The following is a 20,166-nucleotide window of genomic DNA, read 5'->3' as shown; positions in this document are numbered from 1 at the left end:
TCTGGGAAGTGAGGAGCGCCTCTGCCTGGCCACCCATCGTCTGGGAAGTGAGGAGCACCTCTGCCCGGCCACCCATCGTCTGGGAAGTGAGGAGCGCCTTTGCCTGGCTGCCCCGTCTGGGAGGTGAGAAGCGCCTCTGCCCGGCCGCCCCGTCCGGGAAGAAGTGAGGAGCGCCTCTGCCCGTCCGCCCCGTCCGGGAAGAAGTGAGGAGCGCCTCTGCCCGGGCGCCCCGTCCGGGAAGAAGTGAGGAGCGCCTCTGCCCGGCCACCCATCGTCTGGGAAGTGAGGAGCCCCTCTGCCCAGCCGCCCATCTTCTGGGAAGTGAGGAGCGCCTCTGCCCGGCCACCCATCGTCTGGGAAGTGAGGAGCGCCTCTGCCCAGCCACCTATCGTCTGAGAAGAAGTGAGGAGCGTCTCTGCCTGGCCACCCCGTCTGGGAAGTGAGGAGCGCCTCTGCCCGGCCGCTCCGTCTCGGAGGTCTACCACGGAGGCCAGAAGCAATGTGGGGGCTGGACGTGGTGGCTCACGCCTGTGGTCCCGGCACTCTGGGGGGCGAGGCGGGTTGATCACTTCGGGCTAGGAGTTCGAGACCAGTCTGGCCAACATGGCGAAACATGAAAAATACAACAGACAAACTAACCAACCAACTCAGTGACAACAAAACAGGTGTATCCTGGAGTCATACTCTAATTTTTTCTATTTTCCTCCCTTTCTGATCCTTTATCCCACTTTCTTTTTCTTCCTCTTCCTTCTCCCTCTTCTTTGTCAAATAGAGGATTGAGTTATTATCACTGATCCATATAAAGTCCCTCTCTCATTTATTTTAACTCCCACCCCCCATTTCTATTCCCCGACTTCCCATGTGCAACCTTCCTAATATGTTTGATATGCATCTTTTTGTTTGTATGTATTATTAGAAAATGTTTATTGTGTGCAAAAAAATTAATTAAAAAAATTCTTTAATCACAAAAAAAAATCAAAAAAAAAAAAAAATCTGGTTTTGCCTTTATAATGCCATTTACTTTCTAATGTAATTACTAACTGATTAAGTTTTAGGTAGACAGATAAGCCAAGTTTTAAACCTGGAAATGACATATCTGTCTTTGCCTGAAGATGCTGTTGGGTATCACCAGCCATGGTGCTTGAGTTTGTTTTTTCTCAGTCGTGGGGAATTTTCTCATCTATTTAGAGTCCTAGCTGGCTGTCCTTGAGGTTCAGTGTCCCCTCTGTTTCCTTTTTTTATTTTTATTTTTTGAGATGGAGTCTTGCTCTGTCACCAGGCTGGAGTGCAGTGGCACAATCTCGGCTCATTGCAACCTCTGCCTCCCGGGTTCAAGCGATTCTCTTGCCTCAGCCTCCCGAGTAGCTGGGATTACAGGTGTGCACCACTACGCCCAGCTAATTTTTGTACTTTTAATAGAGACGGGGTTTCGCCATGTTGGCCAGGATGGTCTTGATCTCTTGACCTTGTGATCCGCCCGCCTCGGCCTCCCACAGTGCTAGGATTACAGGCGTGAGCCACCACACCCGGCCCCCTCTGTATATTCAGTGTATGTGTGTTTCTTTGCTATTGGACTAGGGCAAGTGTGCAATACTTAGTGTAAAGACTATGCATATTTATATGACAGTTCATCAGGTTTGAGTATAGTATTTGTGCCATGAGTTCAGTTCTGAGCACCTGTTTCTCAGTGAGGGACATGTTACCCACCCCCCGCAGGGATATGTGGCAATGTCTAGCACATTAGTCCATTCTCACATTGCTATAAAGAACTGCCTGAGATTGGGTAATTTATAAAGAAAAGAGGTTTAATTGACTCAAAGTTCATCAGGCTGTGCAGGAAGCATGGCTGGGGTGGCCTCAGGAAACTTACAATCATGGTGGAAGGTGAAGGGGAAGCAGGCATGTCTAACATGCCTGGAGGAGGAGGAATAGAGTGAAGGGGAAGGTGCTACAAACTTTTAAACAACCAGATCTCCTGAGAACTATCATGAGAACAGCGAGGGGGACATCTGTCCCCATGATCCAATCACCCCCAACCAGGCCCCTCTTCCAACATTGGGGATTGCAATTTGACTTGAGATTTGGGCGAGGGCACAGACCCAAACCATATAATCTAGAAATATATTTGGTTGTCACAACTGGGGAGAGTGTTACTGGGATCTAGTGTGAATAGAGGCCAGGGATGCTTCTCAACATCCCACAATGCACAAGACAGCCCCCACCACAAAGAACAACCCAGCCCCAAATACCCATAGTGCTAAGGTTGAGAAACTATGAGCTAATCCTAAGAAATTATTTTTCAGAATTTCCCTTTGCAATGAGTCGGGATGGAATTGTATTTTTAGGCAGAGACATTGATTCAAAAAATTTTTATTCAATGTTTTACAGGATTCTTGGAAAAAAACAATGATCTTCTTTACAGACATCTGAAAGAAGTAAGTCTGACACTTAACTGTACGTGTTTCTGATTATTTTGAAATATTACCCATGATAGTGATTTTGGTAGAATTCGCCGTCTGGATTTTTTTTTTCCATGCGTCGTATTAGAACTCCAGCATGTCATGGCCAGAACAGACATTTAAGATCATCTGTGTGGACACTTCACTCAACAAACCATTCACATGTGTATGATGTCCCCCGGGCACCAGCTCTGGAGGTCATCAGTGAGCTAGATGGAGTTCTTGTTCTCGTGGGGCTCACAGTCAGGAGTGGGGGAAGCAGACAATAAATATATACACAAAGAAGTTATCCATTAGTGAGAAGTGCTACAAAGAGAATAAACAAGGAACTGTGAATGAAGGGGACATTTTTCATTTAGGTGATTAGAGAAAACACCCCTTGGAGGTGACTTTGAGCTAAAACCTGAATGAGAATGATTTGGGCCATAGAAGGATCAGAGGTTATTCCAGGTAGAGAGACCAGCATGTGCAAAGGTCCTGTGGCCTGGACAAGGGGAAATGTTAGGAGAGGGGGCTGAGAGCTTAGCAGGGGCAGGTCCACAGGGGAAGTAGAGATTTCATTCTGGTGTTATGAGAATATACTAGGGTGACATGATCTGAGGACGAGGAAGCTGAGACCCAGACAGGTCACAGCTTGCACAAGGTCACATCATGAGGCCCCAGGGCTGCCGGCGGAATTCCCAATCTCTTTGCCTTTCCATATATCTCAACAATCTGAGAAGTGTTGCTGCTGCTGCTGCTGTTGTTTTTGAGACAGGGTCTCGCTCTGTCACCCAGGCTGGAGTGCAGTGATGTTATCATTGCCCACTGCAGCCTCAACCTCCTGGGCTCGAGTGATCCTCCTGCCTCAGTCTGAGTAGCTAGGACTTGAGACACACACCACTACACCCAACTAACTTTTTTGTTTGTAGAGACAGGATCTTGCTATGACACCTAGGCTGCTCTCGAACTCCTGGCCTCAAGTGATCCTCCCACCTCACTCTCCCAAAGCTGGGATTGCAGGCATGAGCCACTGTGCCATGCCTAAAACCTTGAGTTTTTAAGGCCCTTATTTTGTATTAAAAGTTAACTGTTTTGTACAAAATTAGATTTTATTAGCTTGGTTAATAAAAAGCTTAACCCTAAAGGTAACATTTTCGGAGTGAGCAGGTGAACAGTCACCTCAGGAGTGTTTTTTCTGCCTCCCCAAACTTTCTCTACCACTTCTGGGACTGCTTGTCTCAACCTTTTTGGACTCAGGGTTAGACGAGCAACTCCTAACTTTGGATCCACCAGACAGTCGCTCTCTGGGTCTGAGTCCCAGCCCAGTCCCTTCCCTGCTGGGGACCGTGTGACAGGTTTCCCATTGGCAAAGTGGGGCTGCTGCTGTCTGCCTCATGGAGTAGCTTGGAGAACACGGGAGTGGACATGTCTGGTTAACAAATGGGCGACAGCATTTCTCTAACGGCTTCCCCTCTGGGGTCATAGTCATCAACTTCACAAACCAATCCATGGAGAGGACATCACATAGGGAAGAAGTCTCCAAATCTCTCCCTTCACCCACCAGGGCTGAAGCTCCCTGAACTTTTTGACTTCAGGACGGAACACTTCTCATTTGTTTCTGTACTATTTGCAGATTACTCTTCCATATCACTGTAGGTTTAGAACTGCAATGGGTTAAACAACAAAATTCAATTAAAAAAATTGGAGGGCCAGGCACAGTGGCTCATGCCTGTAATCCCAGCACTTTGAAAGTCCGAGGCGGGTCGATCGCTTGAGCCCAGGAGCTTGAACCCAGCCTGGACAACATGGTGAAACCCCATCCTTACCAAAAAAAAAAAAAAAAAAAAAAATTAGCTGGGTGTGGTGGCACACCCCTGTGGTTCTAGCTACTTGGGAGGCTGAGGTGGGGGGATTGCTTGAGCCCAAGAGGTGGAGGTTGCAGTGAGCTATGACCATGCCATTCATTGCACTCCAGCCTGGATGACAGAGTGAGACCCTGTCTTGAAAAAAAAAGAAAAAAAATTTTTTTGAGATGTGGTAAACATACATAACGTAAAATTTAGCATTTTAATCATTTTATTTATTTATTATTTTTGAGACAGAGTCTCACTCTGTCACCCAGGCTGGAGTGCAGTGGCATGATCTCAACTCACTGCAACCTCTGCCTCTGGGGTTCAAGCAATTCTCCTGCCTCAGCCTCCTGAGTAGCTGGGATTACAGGCATATGCCACCACACCAGTCTAATTTTTTTGTATTTTTAGTAGAGACAGTGTTTCGCCTTGTTGGTCAGGCTGGTCTTGAGCTCTTGGCCTCAGGTGATCCAACCACCTTGGCCTCCCAATGTGCTGGGATTACAGGCGTGAGCGACCATGCTCGGCCACATTTTAATCATTTCAAAGTGTACAATTCAGTAGTGTTGAGTAGATTTATATTGCTGCGCAGTTAATCTCCTGAACTCTTTTCATCTTGTAAAACTGAAACTCAGTCTCCACTAAACAACTACTCTCTGTGCCCCCTCCTAGCAGCCTCTGGAAATACCATCTACTTTCTACCTCTATGAACTTCACTCCTCTAGGGACCTTATATGAGTGGAATCAGACAGTGTTTTTCTTTTTGCAACTGGCTTATTTCACTTAGCTTATTCCACTTAGCATAGTGAGCATAATACTTATTTCACTTAGCATAGGTTTATTCGTGTTGTGGAGTATGTCAGAATCATCCTTTTGAAGATGGAATAATATTCCATGTTATGTATATAGGGAAAATATTTTTCTGGTAAAGAATTAAATATTTAAAAAATTAAGGACTTTTGGTGATACAGATTATTTAAAAAATACATGCACAGGGGCGAAAGTCAGACAGTCCAAAAGCTAGTGCCCTGGGTCCTATGTCAGCAAGTCTCTCTCCCGAGAGCCAGCTGCTCTCACCTTTGTATTGTATGTCCTTCCAGGGATCACACAGGATGTGTGTATGTGTATCTCTTTTTTTCTTTTTCTTTCTCTTTGCACAATAATAGCACACTGTATGTGTGGTTCTGTGTCTTGCTTTTTTCACTTAACACCATTAACTTGGAGATCATTCTTTTTTTTTCTTTTTGAGACACAGTCTCAGTCTGTCACTCAGGCTGGAGGGCAGTGGCGCAGTCAGAGTTCACTGCAGCCTCGACTTCGTGGGCTCAATGATCCTCCCACCTCAGCCTCCTGAGTAACTGGGACCATAGGCGCACACCACCACGCCTGGCTGACTTTTTTGTAGAGACGAGGTTTTGCCATGTTGCCCAGGCTGTTCTCAAACTCTTGGGCTCAAGCCATCTTCCTGCCTTGGCCTCCCCAAGTACTGGGATTACAAGCCTGAGCCCCACCATTCCTGGCCTGGGATCATTTCTTAAAGAGCCAGTTTATTCTGAAGCAGCTGCACTGAACCAGGGGCAATGTCTGAGAAAAAACATCTGGCCCCAGCGAGCAGAGAAAGCAGTGTGTGTAGAATGTGAACATGGCCTTCCATATTTGACTGTGTTGTTCCCCCTTCTTTACATTCGGAACGTCTTCAAGCATTCGAGAAGCAGATGGCTCTGTTGCTTCATGCACACTTCTGTGAGCCGTCCTGACGGCCCTGTAGTGATTTCTGAAACAGCGAATGTGGTACTCATTTCTCTTCACTTACAGGTGCTGTGCAAGTCCAAGAACGTTATCCTGAGGGAATGCTTCCTGCTGGCCGAGTTAGAAAACCGGAGGAGGCCCCCAACAGTGAGTGGGAAAAACACCCATGCAAAATTGGATCTCACCAGAGGGTGAGATGACCACCAACTACCTACGCTTTTTAAGCCACCTTCCCCTTTTCTGGAAGTATTACTCTCTAACAGATTCTACTAAATATATGCACCTGTAATCTCACACCTGTAATCCCAGCACTTTGGGAGCCTCACATCTGTAATCCCAGCACTTTGGGAGGCCCAGGTGGGAGAATCGCTTGAGGCCAGGAGTTCAAGACCAGACTGGGTAACATAATGAGACCCTGTCTCTACAAAAAAATGAAAATAAAAACAAATCAGTCGGACAAAACTTGGGTGCATTAAAAACATAAAGAAAGAAAAAATCAGCCAGATGCAGTGGTGTGCATCCATAGTCCCAGCTTCTTTGGGAGGCTGAGGCAGGAGGATCCTTGAACCCAGGAGTTTGGTTACAATCAGCCATGATTATGCCACTGCACTCCAGACTAGGTGACAGAGCAAGACCCTGTCTCTTAAAAAATCACTTGGTACATGGCTTATGATATATACATTAACTTGGAATGTGATATTCATGTTCCAAGTTTAGTCCCAGTTTGTTCATTTGCAGACATTCATTGAGCAGCACCTACTATGTATATGTGGCAGGCACTGTGCCAGGCACAGGGGTTTAGCAATAGCAAGCCAGATGAGGTCCCTGCCCTCAAGGGACTTACAATCTAGTGGGGGAGAGTATAAGAAAATACCATCAAATAAAGAAGTTATAATAATACCAGCATCATGAAGGACACATGTCAACAAAGAAACACAAAGGAAGGTGGCAGAGAGTGACAGGCCTAGGGGCAGAACTGGTTCCTTCTGGGCACTCACTCGTCTTTGCTGAGCAAGTGAGGCATCCTAGACAGATGCTTGTCCAGCTTCCACGTGACCAGACCAAGCTTGGCCTTCTCAGGTCAGGACATCCAAAGCCACCTCTTAATGGGCCAGATGGCCACTAGGAAGAAAATCTGTCAATAGTTCAGCTCTATAGGGCTGACACCTCGAGCCCTGGCCAGTCTTTTTGTATTCATTGGAAGCAGCAGTATCTCTCTGGCTCGTTCTCTCTCTATCTCTCTGCAGGTGGGGACTCAGTTTAAAAACAGTCTGAGCAGCCTTCTAGAAATCCTCATCTCTAAGGAGCCCTCCTACATCCGTTGCATCAAGCCCAATGACAGGAAAGAACCCAGTGAGTTGTGGATCATTATGAACTGGGCTCAGGGAAAGGAGGCCGGGAGGCAAAGTAAGGTGGCAGTGGGTTGGGATCCTAAACACAACCACAAGCTTGCTCGATGTCCTCTGGATTGAATCATTTTCCTTTCTAAATAATATTAGCTGGCCAGGTGTTACAGGCTTATGCCTGTAACCCCAGCCCTTTGGGAGGTGGAGGTAGGCGGATCACTTGAACCCAGGAATTGGAGACCAGCTTGGGCAACATGGCAAAACCCTGTCTCTACAAAAAATGCAAAAATTAGCCAGGCGTGGTGGCATGTCTCTACTAAAAATGCAAAAACTAGCTGAGTGTGGAGGCACGTGCCTGTAGTCCCATCTACTTGGGAGGCTGAGGTGGGAGGATCAATTGAGCCCAGGAGTTCAAGGCTGCAGTGAGCTATGACTGTGCCACTGCACTCCAGTATGGGCGACAGAGTGAGAACCTATCTCAAAAAATAATAATAATAATGGAAGGTAAATGAATGCCTTTGGTGGTTCAGAGTGAGCATTGCTCAGAGCTTGGTCAGTTTCAGGAGCAACACAGCTGAGTCAGGCAGGTGTCAGAGGTGAGGGGAGTCAACATCACTCTTTTCCAGCCAAGGAAAAGTCTTTGAAAATGATCTATGACTTGGGTAGTTTCTAAGCTCTTGCCATGGTCTGTAATGTAGTCGTTAGGAACCATTATAACGAACTATAATGGACCATCAGAGGCTCACAGAGGCTAGGCAGGAAAAGCAAATGACTGAAGCAGATAGGTTGTAAGGCAATAGGCAGTCAGGGGGACTGTGGCAAACTGGAGAAGGCACATTCTGTCTAAAGGGGCGGCAGCGCCACTCCTCTCCTGCCAGCCATTGCCATGTGGGACTCTGGCCTCAGGATAGCCAGCTCTCAGGACTTTTCAAAGGAACCAGAAATTTAATTTTTTCCCATAAAATTCCCCCATTTAAAAAAACACAATTGGGCTGGGCACAGTGGCTCATGCCTGTAATCCCAGCACTTTGGGAGGCTGAGGTGGGTGGATCACCTAAGGTCAAGAGTTCGAGACCAGCCTGGCCAACACGGTGAAACCCCCTTCTCCACTAAAAATACAAAAATTAGCCAGGCATGGTGCTGTGCACCTGTAATCCCTGCTACTTGGGAGGCTGAGGCAGGAGAATCACTTGAACCCAGGAGGGAGAGGTTGCAGTGAACCGAGATTGTGCCACTGCACTCCAGCCTGGGCAACAAGAGTGAAACCCCGTCTCAAAAAAAAATAAGACCTCACAAAATGAGTCTGGGGCCAGACCCAGCCCACTGAACTTCAGCTTGCAGCCTGTGATCTGTCTTGGTTGAAATGAAGCCGTGGGATCCTTTCCTGTCATTCTCTGTTCTATTTCTCCAAAGGCAAATTTGATGACTTCCTCGTAAGGCATCAGATCAAATACCTGGGGCTGATGGAGCACCTGCGGGTGAGACGGGCCGGCTTTGCATACCGGAGGAAATATGAGCATTTCTTGCAAAGGTAAAATGTGCTTTATTGATCTGAAGCCAATAGTCATGGGCCTACTACATGAGAATCTCTGGGGTTCAGTGGTAAATAAAATGGCATCCCTTAGGAAGGCTCAGTTTGGTTCTTAACTGCTGTAGTTATGACAGCTAAAAACACTAACATTTGGGAGAATATAAAAACCCAACCCTGGCTGGGCGCAGTGGCTCATGCCTGTAATCCCAGCATTTTCGGAGGCCGAGGTGGGAAGATTGTTTGAGGCCAGGAGTTCGAGACCATCCTGGGCAACATGGCAAAACCCAATCTCTACCAAAAAAAAAAAAAATTAGCTGGGTGTGGTGGTGCACACCTGTAGTCCCAGCTACTCGGAAGGCTGAGGTGGGAGGATCACCTGAGCCTGGGAGGTTGGGGCTGCAGTGAACTTGAGATCGCACCACTGCACTCTAGCCTGGGTGACAGAATGAGAACCCAGTCTCAAAAATAAATAAATAAATAAATAAACTCACAAAAATTCAGTTTACCATCTTCTGTTCATTTCACTAATCCCTGACTGTTTACAGTCAAGGGCAAGGCCAAGTGCATAGATCTGCCACCAGGGGGCAGCTGTGGGCAGTGCCCCACAGGCCTCTGAATTAGCAGGGAAAGCTAAGTCCATTTGTGACCATAGGGCCTGGTTTAGTGCCTTAGCCCAACAGGCTGTCAAGAGCAGCAGGTTAGCGGTGGGGACATTGGTTTTCAAACCACATGAACTTGGATCATAATCCTCATTCTCTTATAGCTGGGACCTATCATTTCCCTTATCTGTAGGATTAAATAGGGCTCAAGGAGTTTGTAAAGATTTAATGAACTATTTCTACGCCTACTTTCACCATCCCCAAAATTGCTTATACACCAACACTTCTTCAATGATGGGCTGTGTGTGAATTTATGCTATGAAAAATAGCAACACACTCTCAAGCATAATAAATGGTCACTTTGGTGGGTCAGAATGGTTGAATAGCAGAAATTTCATGTGGTTCAACCTAATATTTTGAGTGTAGTCATTTGAGACTCTTTGCCTTTATTTTTCCTGGATTTACCTCCTTTGCCCACCATTTTTGCCCATCAGCTACTTATTCATTCATCCTCATCCCAAATCTGACTTCGGCGGCAGATGGCAGGGGCAACAGTCACTGCCTACCTCACCCCCCAAACACATATGCACTTGATGTTCCCATCTACCTGTGTTTTTTTGAACTTCATATATCTCTTGTCTATTTTTGCTGCTGTCTGAGGCTTATTCATTCTTTCCATAAAAACTAGTGAGCAGGCCAGGCATGTTGGCTCACACCTGTAATCCCAGCAATTTGGGAGGCCGAGGTGGGCAGATCACTTGAGGTGAGAAGTTCAAGACCAGCCTGACCAACATGGTGAAATCCTGTGTCTGCTAAAAACACAAAAATTAGCCGGGCATAGTGGTGCATGCCTGTAATTCCAGCTACTCAGGAGGCTGAGGCATGAGAATCAGTTGAATCTGGGAGGCAGAGGTTGCAGTGAGCTGAAATCACACCACTGCACTCCAGCCTGGGTGATAGAATGAGACTCTGTATCAAAACAAACAAACAAACAAACTGGTGAGCAGCTATCTGAGCTAGCACTGTCCTAGGTGCTGGGGTGACAGCAGAGAACAGAACATACCCCATCCCTGTCCTCATGGAATTTACTTTCTATGGGGAAGACCAACAACAAGAAAGATGTAAAGTTGGCCCTCCACATCCATGGTTTCCACATCCACGGGTTCCACATCTGAGGATTCAACCAACTATGGATAGAAAATGCCTTTAAAAATACAATAAAAATAACAATACAACAATAATAATATAAATTAAAAAGCAATACAGTCTAATAACTATTTACATAGCATTTACATAGTATTAGGTATAATAAGTAATTTAGAGATGATTTAAAGTGTGGAGGATGTACTCAGGTTATATGCAAACACTATGCCATTTTTTATCAGAAACTTGAACATCTGTGGATTTTGTATCCATGGGGGTCCTGGAACCAATTCCCCACAGATGCTGAGGGGTGACTGTATAAGGCCAGGCAGGGATATGTTATTTGAAGAAAAGTGAATCCAGGTAAGGGGAAAGAGTGGCCAGGCTCCCTCCTTAAGTAAGGGGTCACTCTCTGAGTGAGGGAGTGAGCCATGAGGACATTTGGTGTCTTAGTCTGTTTGGGCTGCTGTAACGAAACACTAGACTGGGTGGCCTCTAACCAACGGAAACTTTTCACAGTTCTGGAGGCTGGGAAGTCCAAGATCAAGGCACTGGCAGACTCAGTGTCTGGTGAGGGCCAGCTTCCTTGTTTGTAGATGGTGCCTTCTCGCTGTGTCTTCACATAGTTGAAGGGGCAGATGAGCTCATAAGGGCACTAATCTCATTTATGAGTGCTCCACCCTTGTGACCTAATCACCTGTCAGAGGCCCTGCCTCCTAACACCATCACATTGGGAGTTATATTTCATCATACGAGTTTTGTGGGGACACAGACAATCAGTCCATAGCATTCAGGGAACATCAATCCAGGCAGGAAAGCCTGGAGGAAGGAGCAGGCTCTAGGGCAAGCTGAGAGGCCAGCATGACAGCTGGTCAGTGGCTGGGGACAGAGAGGCAGGGGGAGGTTCATGGGACTGAGCTGGAGCTGGCCGAACCCCATGCACCTGTCTGGCACCACTTCCCTTGATCAGGGAGCAACCATATCACAGAGTTGAAGAGGACAGAAGGTACTAGTCCCTCCAACGTGCAGGCATTTAGGGCCTCTCCTCAGCCCCTCCATATCTGTCTAGCTTTGGCGGTGCGTGCTGGTATTGGGCAAGGTCTGCATGGATGAAAGCAGGGCCTGAGGCTGTGCTGTGTCCCATGGGGGTGGTGGAGACCCCGTCTTCTCCAGCTTTCACTGGAGTTCAGGAAGCACACATCCTGCACCTTTGTGTAGGTGGCTGAACAGAGGAAGAACATGGGACACTTGATACCCTTAAAGAACATGCTGATAAAGTATAATTCCAGGAAAACAAAAATACTTTTCACCCGACATGGTAGCTCATGCCTATAATCCCAGCACTTTGGGAGGCCGAGGCAGCTGGATCACCTGAGGTGAGGAGCTTGAAACCAGCCTGGCCAACGTACAGAAACCTTGTCTGTACTAAAAATACAAAAATTAGCTGGGTGTGGTGTCACATACCTATAATCCCAGCTACTCAGGAGGCTGAAGCAGGAGAATCGCTTGAACCCAGGAGGCAGAGGTTGCAGTGAGCTGATATCACACCACTGCACTCCAGTCCGGGTGACAGAGTGAGCTCTGTATCAAAAATATATATTATATACATGTATTTTTTTTTTAACAGTTTAAAATCTGATTTTAGAACCTGGGAGGTGGAGCTTGCAGTGAGCCAAGATCACGCCACTGTACTCCAGCCTGGGAGAGAGAGGGTGACTCCGTCTCAAAAAAAAAAAAAAAAAAAAAAATCTGATTTTAAAATAAACAAAGTATGAGGCCAGGCACGGTGGCTCATGCCTGTAATCCTAGCACTTTGGGAGGCTGAAGTGGGCAGATCACGAGGCCAGGAGATCGAGACCATCCTGGCTAACACAGTGAAACTCTGTCTCTACTGAAAAATACAAAAAATTAGCTGGGCATGGTGGTGGGCGCCTCCCAAGTAGTCCCAGCTACTTGGGAGGCTGAGGCAGGAGAATGGCATGAACCTGGGAGGTGGAGCTTGCAGTGAGTGGAGATTGTGCCACTGCACTCCAGCCTGGGTGCAGACAGCAGTGGCTGCAGGTGCAGCCTGGGTGCAGACAGAGCAAGACTCCGTCTCAAAAATAAATAAATAAACATAATATGAAAGGAAGGAGCATATTGGGAACACCACTGCTAGCACTCATTGAGTCTTGGACTGGGACCAAATACCTAGTGTGTATTATCTCGTTTAAACCTCATGAGAACCCCATGAGGAAGGTCCTGTTACTGTTCACGTCACACAGGTGAGGTGGTGACTCCTCCCGCTCCAGAGCTGGGCTGGAACCCAGGCATTCTGTTTCTACACCAGTGGCTCCGATCGTGTTGCTTCCAGCCTTGATCCATCTGCACCTCTGAATTCTGCGTTCACTTGTTTCATTATACTACAGACATCGCTGTTCTTTCTAGGGACTGCAGGGTAGAAGGGAACTGCATGCTGGAATCAGGTTCTTAACACTGGAGCCAAAATTACCCCTGGGGGCGGGGGAAGCCCTCATCACTTTCCAAGCATGGTAACCCTTTCTTTCTCTTCTCTACTCTTTCTTGAGACAGGGTCTCTGTTACCCAGGCTGGAGGGCTCACTGAAGCCTCAACCTCCTGGACTCAAGTGATCCTCCTGCCTCAGCCTCCTGAGTAGCTGGGACTACAGCCGCACACTGCCACACCTGGCTAAAAAAAAAAATTTTTTTTTTTTTTTTTTAAGTAGAGGTGGGGTCTGCCCGGGCTGGTCTCAAATGCCTGGCCTCAAGTGATCCTCCTGCCTTGGCCTCCCAAATTGCTGGGATCACAGGCATGAGGCACTGTACCTGGTCTCAAGCACAGAACTTTTTCTTCTGGTGCTAGACTACATTTGTTTGTCTGTTCAGTTTTCTGTTGATGGACATCTGGGTTGTTTCCACCTTTTGGCTATTATGAATCGTAGCACCATGCACTGCTACACCCAGTGGCTGCTATGAACATTCAGGTATGAATGTTCGGACACCTTTTCATTTCTCTTGGACAGATACCTAGGAGTGGAATTGAGTCACTGGGTTGAGTGTCTGATGATGTCATTGTTCTACAAAGACAGGTCAAACTCCCTCCTATATTGAAACAGTTTCTCTCTTCTTTCTTTCTTGCAAAGCACCCATCTTTGAATTCGAGAAAGTTCGTGTGATGGGACTACTACATACACTGAGTGGCTGACATGCCACAGCAGTGCTCAGCAGGCCCCTGGGGCCGGGGATGTGGGGGAGGGCTAGAGGAAGGTACAGTCACAGCTTCTCCATGTCCATCTCCTCTCCTGCTAGGTACAAGTCCTTATGCCCAGACACCTGGCCGCACTGGCACGGGCCTCCAGCAGAGGGCGTGGAACGGCTGATCAAGTACATCGGCTACAAACCCGAGGAATACAAGTTAGGCAAGTAAGTGACCAGAAGACCACCAAATGGTCTCATCCCTTGACGTCAGAGGGTTTTGTGCATTGATCCGTATCCATCTAGAGCCTGGAGACTCGATTCCTAGGGATTTATGGAGATTTGCAAGATTTATGCTTCATCTACTCAATGTAAATGCGGCTCTTAATTCTTTAGAAGAGCTATGGTGCTGCCGGTGGGAGGAGATGAAGTTATAAAGGAACCCTCCACACTAAACTGACTTAGCAGATGGGCCTCCTTGCTAGCAAAACAAAGAGGGAACCAGAGGGGCCACCCAACCTCTGTGTGCCTGGATTCTGTCACTGTTCCCATGTACGCGTGACCTGCCAGAGGAGCCATTGGGACCTAGACGATGTGAGATCATCTGTAGCATCTCAGAAATGGTGTGCTAGAACCCTTAACTGTAGAGTCGTAGTTGTCCATGAGCAGAGAACTTTGGTACACACTGAAAGCTTTCAGGAACCACTCAAGGGACATGGATCGGGAAGAGCTGAGTCCGTCTTGTTAGTCTTTTTGGTCAGGGTTAATGAGGTTGCAGGCAAAGGTGCTTCAGCATGAAGATCTATTCCCCGACGGCAGGGCTTCCCCACTCCAGAGATCTCTGCCTGTGATCCTGTTCATGGGCTTTCCCCACTGACTCCTAACTCCCACTTCTACATGGTCTTCTGGGTCGCCTTGGCCTCTCTTCATCTTTAGGCTCCTATTCTGGGCCTGTTCCAAGGATCAGTTACTTATTCAATCCAGATCTCCAAGGGGATTCTGCAAGGCTCAGCACATCCTGAGGGAGGCAGGGCGTGGAGGTCAGAGGTGGGATCTGTCTGTCCCCTGTTCATAAATTGGAACAGGGACAAGGGAGAGTGGGATCACCAGGCACCCACTGCTGCCCCCAGGGGCTTCCCTGGGAACTTTCCCTCACCATGCCAGGGGTCGGGGCAGGCAATGTGAGGTCAGTATTTGTAACTTCTCTCTGCTGGCTAATGTGATCTTCTTTTTTGTTTTTTTATTTTTTGAGACAGAGTCTTGCTCTGTCACCCAGGCTGCAGTGGCACGATCTCAGCTCACTGTAACCTCTGCCTCCTGGGTTCGAGTGACTCTCCTGCCTCAGCCTCTCGAGTAGCTGGGATTACAGGTGCATGCCACCACACTGGGCTAATTTTTGTATTTTTAGTAGAGACAGGGTTTCACCACGCTGGTCAGGCTGGTCTCAAACTCCTGACCTCAGGTGATTCGCCTGCCTCGGCCTCCCAACGTGCTGGGATTACAGGCATGAGCCACTGCACCCGGCGTGATCTTCTTTTAAGCTTAGATCCACATTCTTTCTCTGGCTGGGCGTGGTGGCTGGTGCCTATAATCCCAGCTACTCGGGAGTCTGAGGCATGAGAATCACTTGAACCCGGGAGATGGGGGTTGCAGTGCGCCGAGATTGCACCACTACACTCCAGCCTGAGCAACAAACTGAGACTCTATTTCAAAACAAAACAAACAACAAAAACAAACAAACAAAAACACCCATATTCTTTGTCGTCACTCTTTAAAGCCCAGCAACATAACTTGAAGCAACTTCAGGTTAGGATGGTTTATTCATTTCCTAGGACTGTGTAACAGATGATCACAAAGTGGCTGATTTAAAACAAATCTATTCTCTCCTAGTTGTGGAGGCCAGAAATCCAAAAATCAAGAGTTGGCAGGGCCACGTTCCTGCGGGAGCCTCTTCCGGCTCTGGTGGCTCCTGGCATTGCTTAGCTGTAGCCGTGTCCCTCCAGTCTCTGCCTCCGTCCTCACGTGGGCTCCTCCCTGTGTCTTTCTGTGTGTATAGGGACACTCAATGGATTTAGGGCCCACCCTATTCCAGGATGATCTCATTTCTATCCTTACCTCAATCACATCTGCAAACACCCTATTTCCAAATAAGATCGTATTCTGAGGTTCTGCATGGACATGAATTTTTGAAGGGGGCACCGTTCAACCCACTAGATGGTAAACTGACCAATTAATAACAAAAACATTTCTTTTCACTTCTAGAACCAAAATATTCATTCGTTTCCCCAGAACTCTGTTTGCTACCGAAGATGCCTTTGAATTTAGTAAACATCAACTAGGTATGATTTATTTTTCTGTCCTGATTTCAATAGAATATGAAATGAACAAGTAGAGCTTGGGGGTAAATCTTAAACACGGGTGTCTGACATAGTGTTAGAAGCATTCGCTGTGGAAACTAGGAATGAGATAGGGGATTATGATAAGATCCCTGTGAATTTCTGCTTTAATGAGTGCTTGGAGCTCAGTCACAGATGCAGGCAGATATATAAACGTTGTTCCGCCGTTTCAGTTCCGTTTGGATCAGATCCTGTTGTTCACTACTAGGGTGTAAAACCGTGAGGGACCAGCCCCTTTAAATTAACGTTTCCAAAACTTCACTTGTCTGCGTGTCTGATGTTGGAAAGTGTAGCTTCAAAGCCTGCAGCCTGGGTGTTTGCTGGGAATGGTCAATGAGAAAAGTTAGATGGGGAAATGCAAAAAGTAAAAAATCAAAACTGCGGGGGGAGGGAGCTTCTCCTTTGAAATGTAACCGGTCTGTCAAGAACTACGCTTGAGTCATTTGAGGGCCTGCTGTATGCCAGGTGAACAGTAAGTCCTTTATACCGTGGTCTCATTCTGTCCTGAGAACAGACCTGTGAGGTAGGTGACATAGGTGCTATCGTCTCTGCTTTCTATGCAGGGAAACTGAGGCACGGAGGTGTTGGTAACTTGTTGAAGGCTACACAGCAAGTAAGCAGCCGAGCTGCGGTTTGAACGTGGGACTGTCTGGCTTCGAGGCTTGGTGGCCTCATTTTCTGACCTCCGTAGCAGTGGGCACCAATGGCTGGGGATCTGGTTGAAGGGCCACAGTTAGGCCAGTGGGGCCTGAGCCAGCATCTCTAACCAGCTCGTGGGGAATAGGACGTGGCTGCTCTGCAAGGCTCTTGATGAGCTTGGCCTCTGACAGGACCTAAATTGCTGTGTGGAGGAGGTGGATGCAGGATGTAGAAGCCGAGGGAGAGTGTTCTGTGATCAGACCGGGATTCATGCTCCTCCTTAGCTGTGTTGCCCGGCAAGTGTCTTCACCATCTGTCTGAGCCTGCATGCCCATTTAGAAAATGTGGTGATGATGCCTGCCTTGTGGGGTGGGGTGTGAGAATGAAATCTAATGTCTGGCATGGAACTGGGGGGCTCTTAGCACTAGGTCTGTTCCTTGCCCTGGGAAAAGGAAAGGCAGGAAGGAAACTCCAGTTCCCAGGCAGCATCTGGGAGCCAGGCATCATGTAACCAGCCAGCTCCCAGGTCTGCAGTGCTGAAATAGCTTCCTGAAACATCACTACACCACAGGCCTTTGATGCCCCCTTCCATTGTCCCCCAAACACCCCCGGAGGTCACAACCACAAAGATGCACAAATGCAAAGCCATTTCACCAAAACATCTGTTTTATTTTAAGTTGCAAGAATCCAAGCCACATATAAACGCTTCCTAGGAAGGAGAGAATACGTGAAAAAAAGACAAGCAGGTAAGAATTAAATAGAAACAAACGAGTTTGCTCCCTTTCTCATCTGCTTGGCACCTGGGGACACATTTGTGAGTTCCCTCCCCCCGCTCATCCTTAAAACCTTGGTGTGGGGCTATCTCGGGGTCCAGTTCTGGGGCCTCTTCTCATTTTTACATTATTGATTGGAGATTATAACATAGTGGCCTGTATGTGTTCCACAGGCATGTTTTATTGGACCTACAATATGCGTACATTTAAAGAATAATTTTGTGGGCCAGTCGCGATGGCTCATACCTATAATCCTAGCACTTTGGGAGGCTGAGGCGGGTGGATTACTTGAGCTCAAGAGTTCGAGACCAGCCTTGGCAACATGGTGAAACCCTGTCTCTACTAAAACAAAACAAAACACCCAAAAATTAGCTAGGCGTGGTGGTTAATGCCTGTAGTCCCAGCTACTTGGAGGGCTGATGCAGGAGGATTGTTTGAGCCTAGGAGGTGGAGGTTGCAGTGAGCCACGATGGAATCACTGCACTCCAGCCTGGGTGACAAAGTGAGACCTTGTCTCAAAAAAATAAAAGAATAACTTTTGAAAAAGGTTTCAAACATACAAGTACCCTTGAAGCCCTTCCATTTTTTGGTCCCTCCCCAGTCATGTTCTCAAACAACACCCCCACCCATACGCATACATTTCTTGGGAGTAACCACTCTCTTGAATTTTGCATTAATCATTCTCTTGTTTTTCTTCAATAGTTTCACTATCTATGATGTATCTCTAAATAATCTGTTTCTAATTTGGCATGTTTTAAACTTAAGAGAACTATGCTCTTGGTATTTTGGGTGACATTTTTGCACTCCAAATTGATTTTGAAATTCAACCAGGAGATGTGTGTAGATTTAGTTATTCATTTGCTCATAGTTACATAGTATTCCACTGTAGCAGAGGCCAGCACTATAGCAAGTATTTTAGACTTGGGAGTCTTATGGTCTCGGTCGCAGCTACTCAAGTCTGCCATGGTAGCAGGAAAGTAGCTTTAGATAATATGTAAATGAATGGGCAGGGCCGTGTTGAAATAAAACTTTATTTACATAAACAAGTGGCGGGCTGTAGTGGGCCAGCCCCTGAGCTATGAGTATGCCACAACTTAGCTGTTCTGTTGATGGATATTTGGGTTGATTCAAGTTGCTTGTTTTTGTAATAGAAACAATGCTGTTCTGAGGATTAGAAGAAAAGCATTTAAAAAATCTGAATACTCAAAAATCAAAAAATCTGAAGAGCATTTAAAAATTGGGAAACAGGCTGGGCATGGTGGCTCACACCTGTAATTTCAGCACTTTGGGAGGCCGAGGCGGGCGGATCACCTGAGGTCAGGAGTTCGAGATCAGCCTGCCCAACATGGTGAAACCCCGTCTCTACTAAAAACACACAAAAAAATTAGCCGGGCGTGGTGGTGCACACCTGTAATCTCAGCTACTCGGGAGGCTGAGGTGGGAGAATCGCTTGAACCCGGGCAGTGGAGGTTGCAATGAACCAAGATCATGCCACTGCACCCCAGCCTGGGTGACAGAGCAAGACTCCGTCTTGAAAAAAAAAAAAAATGGGAAACAAGCCGGAACCTAAGTTTTATGTGCCCTAGTTTGTGTACCCCAATTTTTAAGTGTAGACAACTAAAAGTAAACCCCGGTAATACTAAACATGGTGGTAAGACTAATCTGTACCATCACAAGTGCCGTTGTTGTGGCTGAAAAAGACCCGGGGAAAATGACTCCCTCATGGAATTTCAGGGCTTCCCTGGAAACCTTCCATAGCCCCCTCTGTTCTGTCTCCCCCTGGTTCAGTTGTTGCCTGAGTGCTCCCAGGTAAGAACTGATGACATTCATCCGACCTTCCATCTCTGAGGCTAACAGAGTGCTGCGGTGGGCGTCCAGATGTTTGTTGAATGGACAAAGCCTTCTGTATTTCCATACGATTGTGCTCACCTTCTAATGCCAGCAGTGAACTCTTTCAGCCATCAAACTGGAAGCCCACTGGCGTGGGGCCCTGGCTCGGAAGGCAATCCAAAGGAGAAAGTGGGCCGTGCGGATTATCAGAAAGTAAGTTCTCAGGTACAACAGAGAGGACAGGTCACTAAACGCTGGTACCCTGCAGGGGATGGTCACGGAGGTAGATGAGTTCTTTGTGATTTTTGGATTTGTGCAGAAAGGAAAAACTCCCTTCAGAATGCCGTTAGGAATTCAGGTCCATCCCTTTGCTCTGAGCTGAATTTGATGGTGATTGCAACTCAATGTATTTGGAATTTCTCTTAGCCTGGCTCAAAAGTCACAAAGTCAAATGCCTTCTGATGCCAGGCAGGTAAAGTGAGTGAGTCTCATGAGCTGGGATAAGACAACAGGGCATGGTGGAGACTGCAGCAAAGTGGAACGTTCAGTCTACCTCAAGGTGGGGCAGTAACTAGCCCATTCCAGTTTACTGCTGCTGTGGGGAAATGTAGCCAGATGGCTTGAATTTTCAAGGAACGCTGAAATCTGGCTTTTGGGGTTTTGTTGTTGTTGTTT

At 47.2% G+C, this 20,166-nt stretch overlaps 2 protein-coding genes across 4 annotated transcripts in view; one reads left to right on the top strand and one right to left on the bottom strand.

Moving 5' to 3' along the window:
- The window catches only part of KCTD10 (potassium channel tetramerization domain containing 10), a 78,622-nt gene that overhangs the window by 15,940 nt on the left and 42,516 nt on the right, over positions 1 to 20,166 (bottom strand). The window lies entirely within an intron of this gene.
- Positions 1 to 20,166, top strand: part of MYO1H (myosin IH) — a 60,708-nt gene that overhangs the window by 31,068 nt on the left and 9,474 nt on the right. For both annotated transcript variants that reach the window (XM_032168752.2, XM_058425220.1), the window contains 8 exons: positions 2,389 to 2,435; positions 6,107 to 6,187; positions 7,288 to 7,393; positions 8,800 to 8,917; positions 13,968 to 14,081; positions 16,116 to 16,192; positions 17,566 to 17,634; positions 19,620 to 19,704. In XM_032168752.2, coding sequence (XP_032024643.1) covers positions 2,389 to 2,435; positions 6,107 to 6,187; positions 7,288 to 7,393; positions 8,800 to 8,917; positions 13,968 to 14,081; positions 16,116 to 16,192; positions 17,566 to 17,634; positions 19,620 to 19,704 — 697 coding nt within the window. The remainder of the gene's footprint in view (positions 1 to 2,388; positions 2,436 to 6,106; positions 6,188 to 7,287; positions 7,394 to 8,799; positions 8,918 to 13,967; positions 14,082 to 16,115; positions 16,193 to 17,565; positions 17,635 to 19,619; positions 19,705 to 20,166) is intronic.

Source organism: Hylobates moloch, unplaced genomic scaffold (genome assembly GCF_009828535.3).
Source record: "Hylobates moloch isolate HMO894 unplaced genomic scaffold, HMol_V3 SCAFFOLD_12, whole genome shotgun sequence".
Classification (NCBI taxonomy): Eukaryota; Metazoa; Chordata; class Mammalia; order Primates; family Hylobatidae; genus Hylobates; species Hylobates moloch.
Note: the sequence above shows the minus strand (reverse complement) of the source record. Positions and strands in the feature narration are given on the sequence as shown.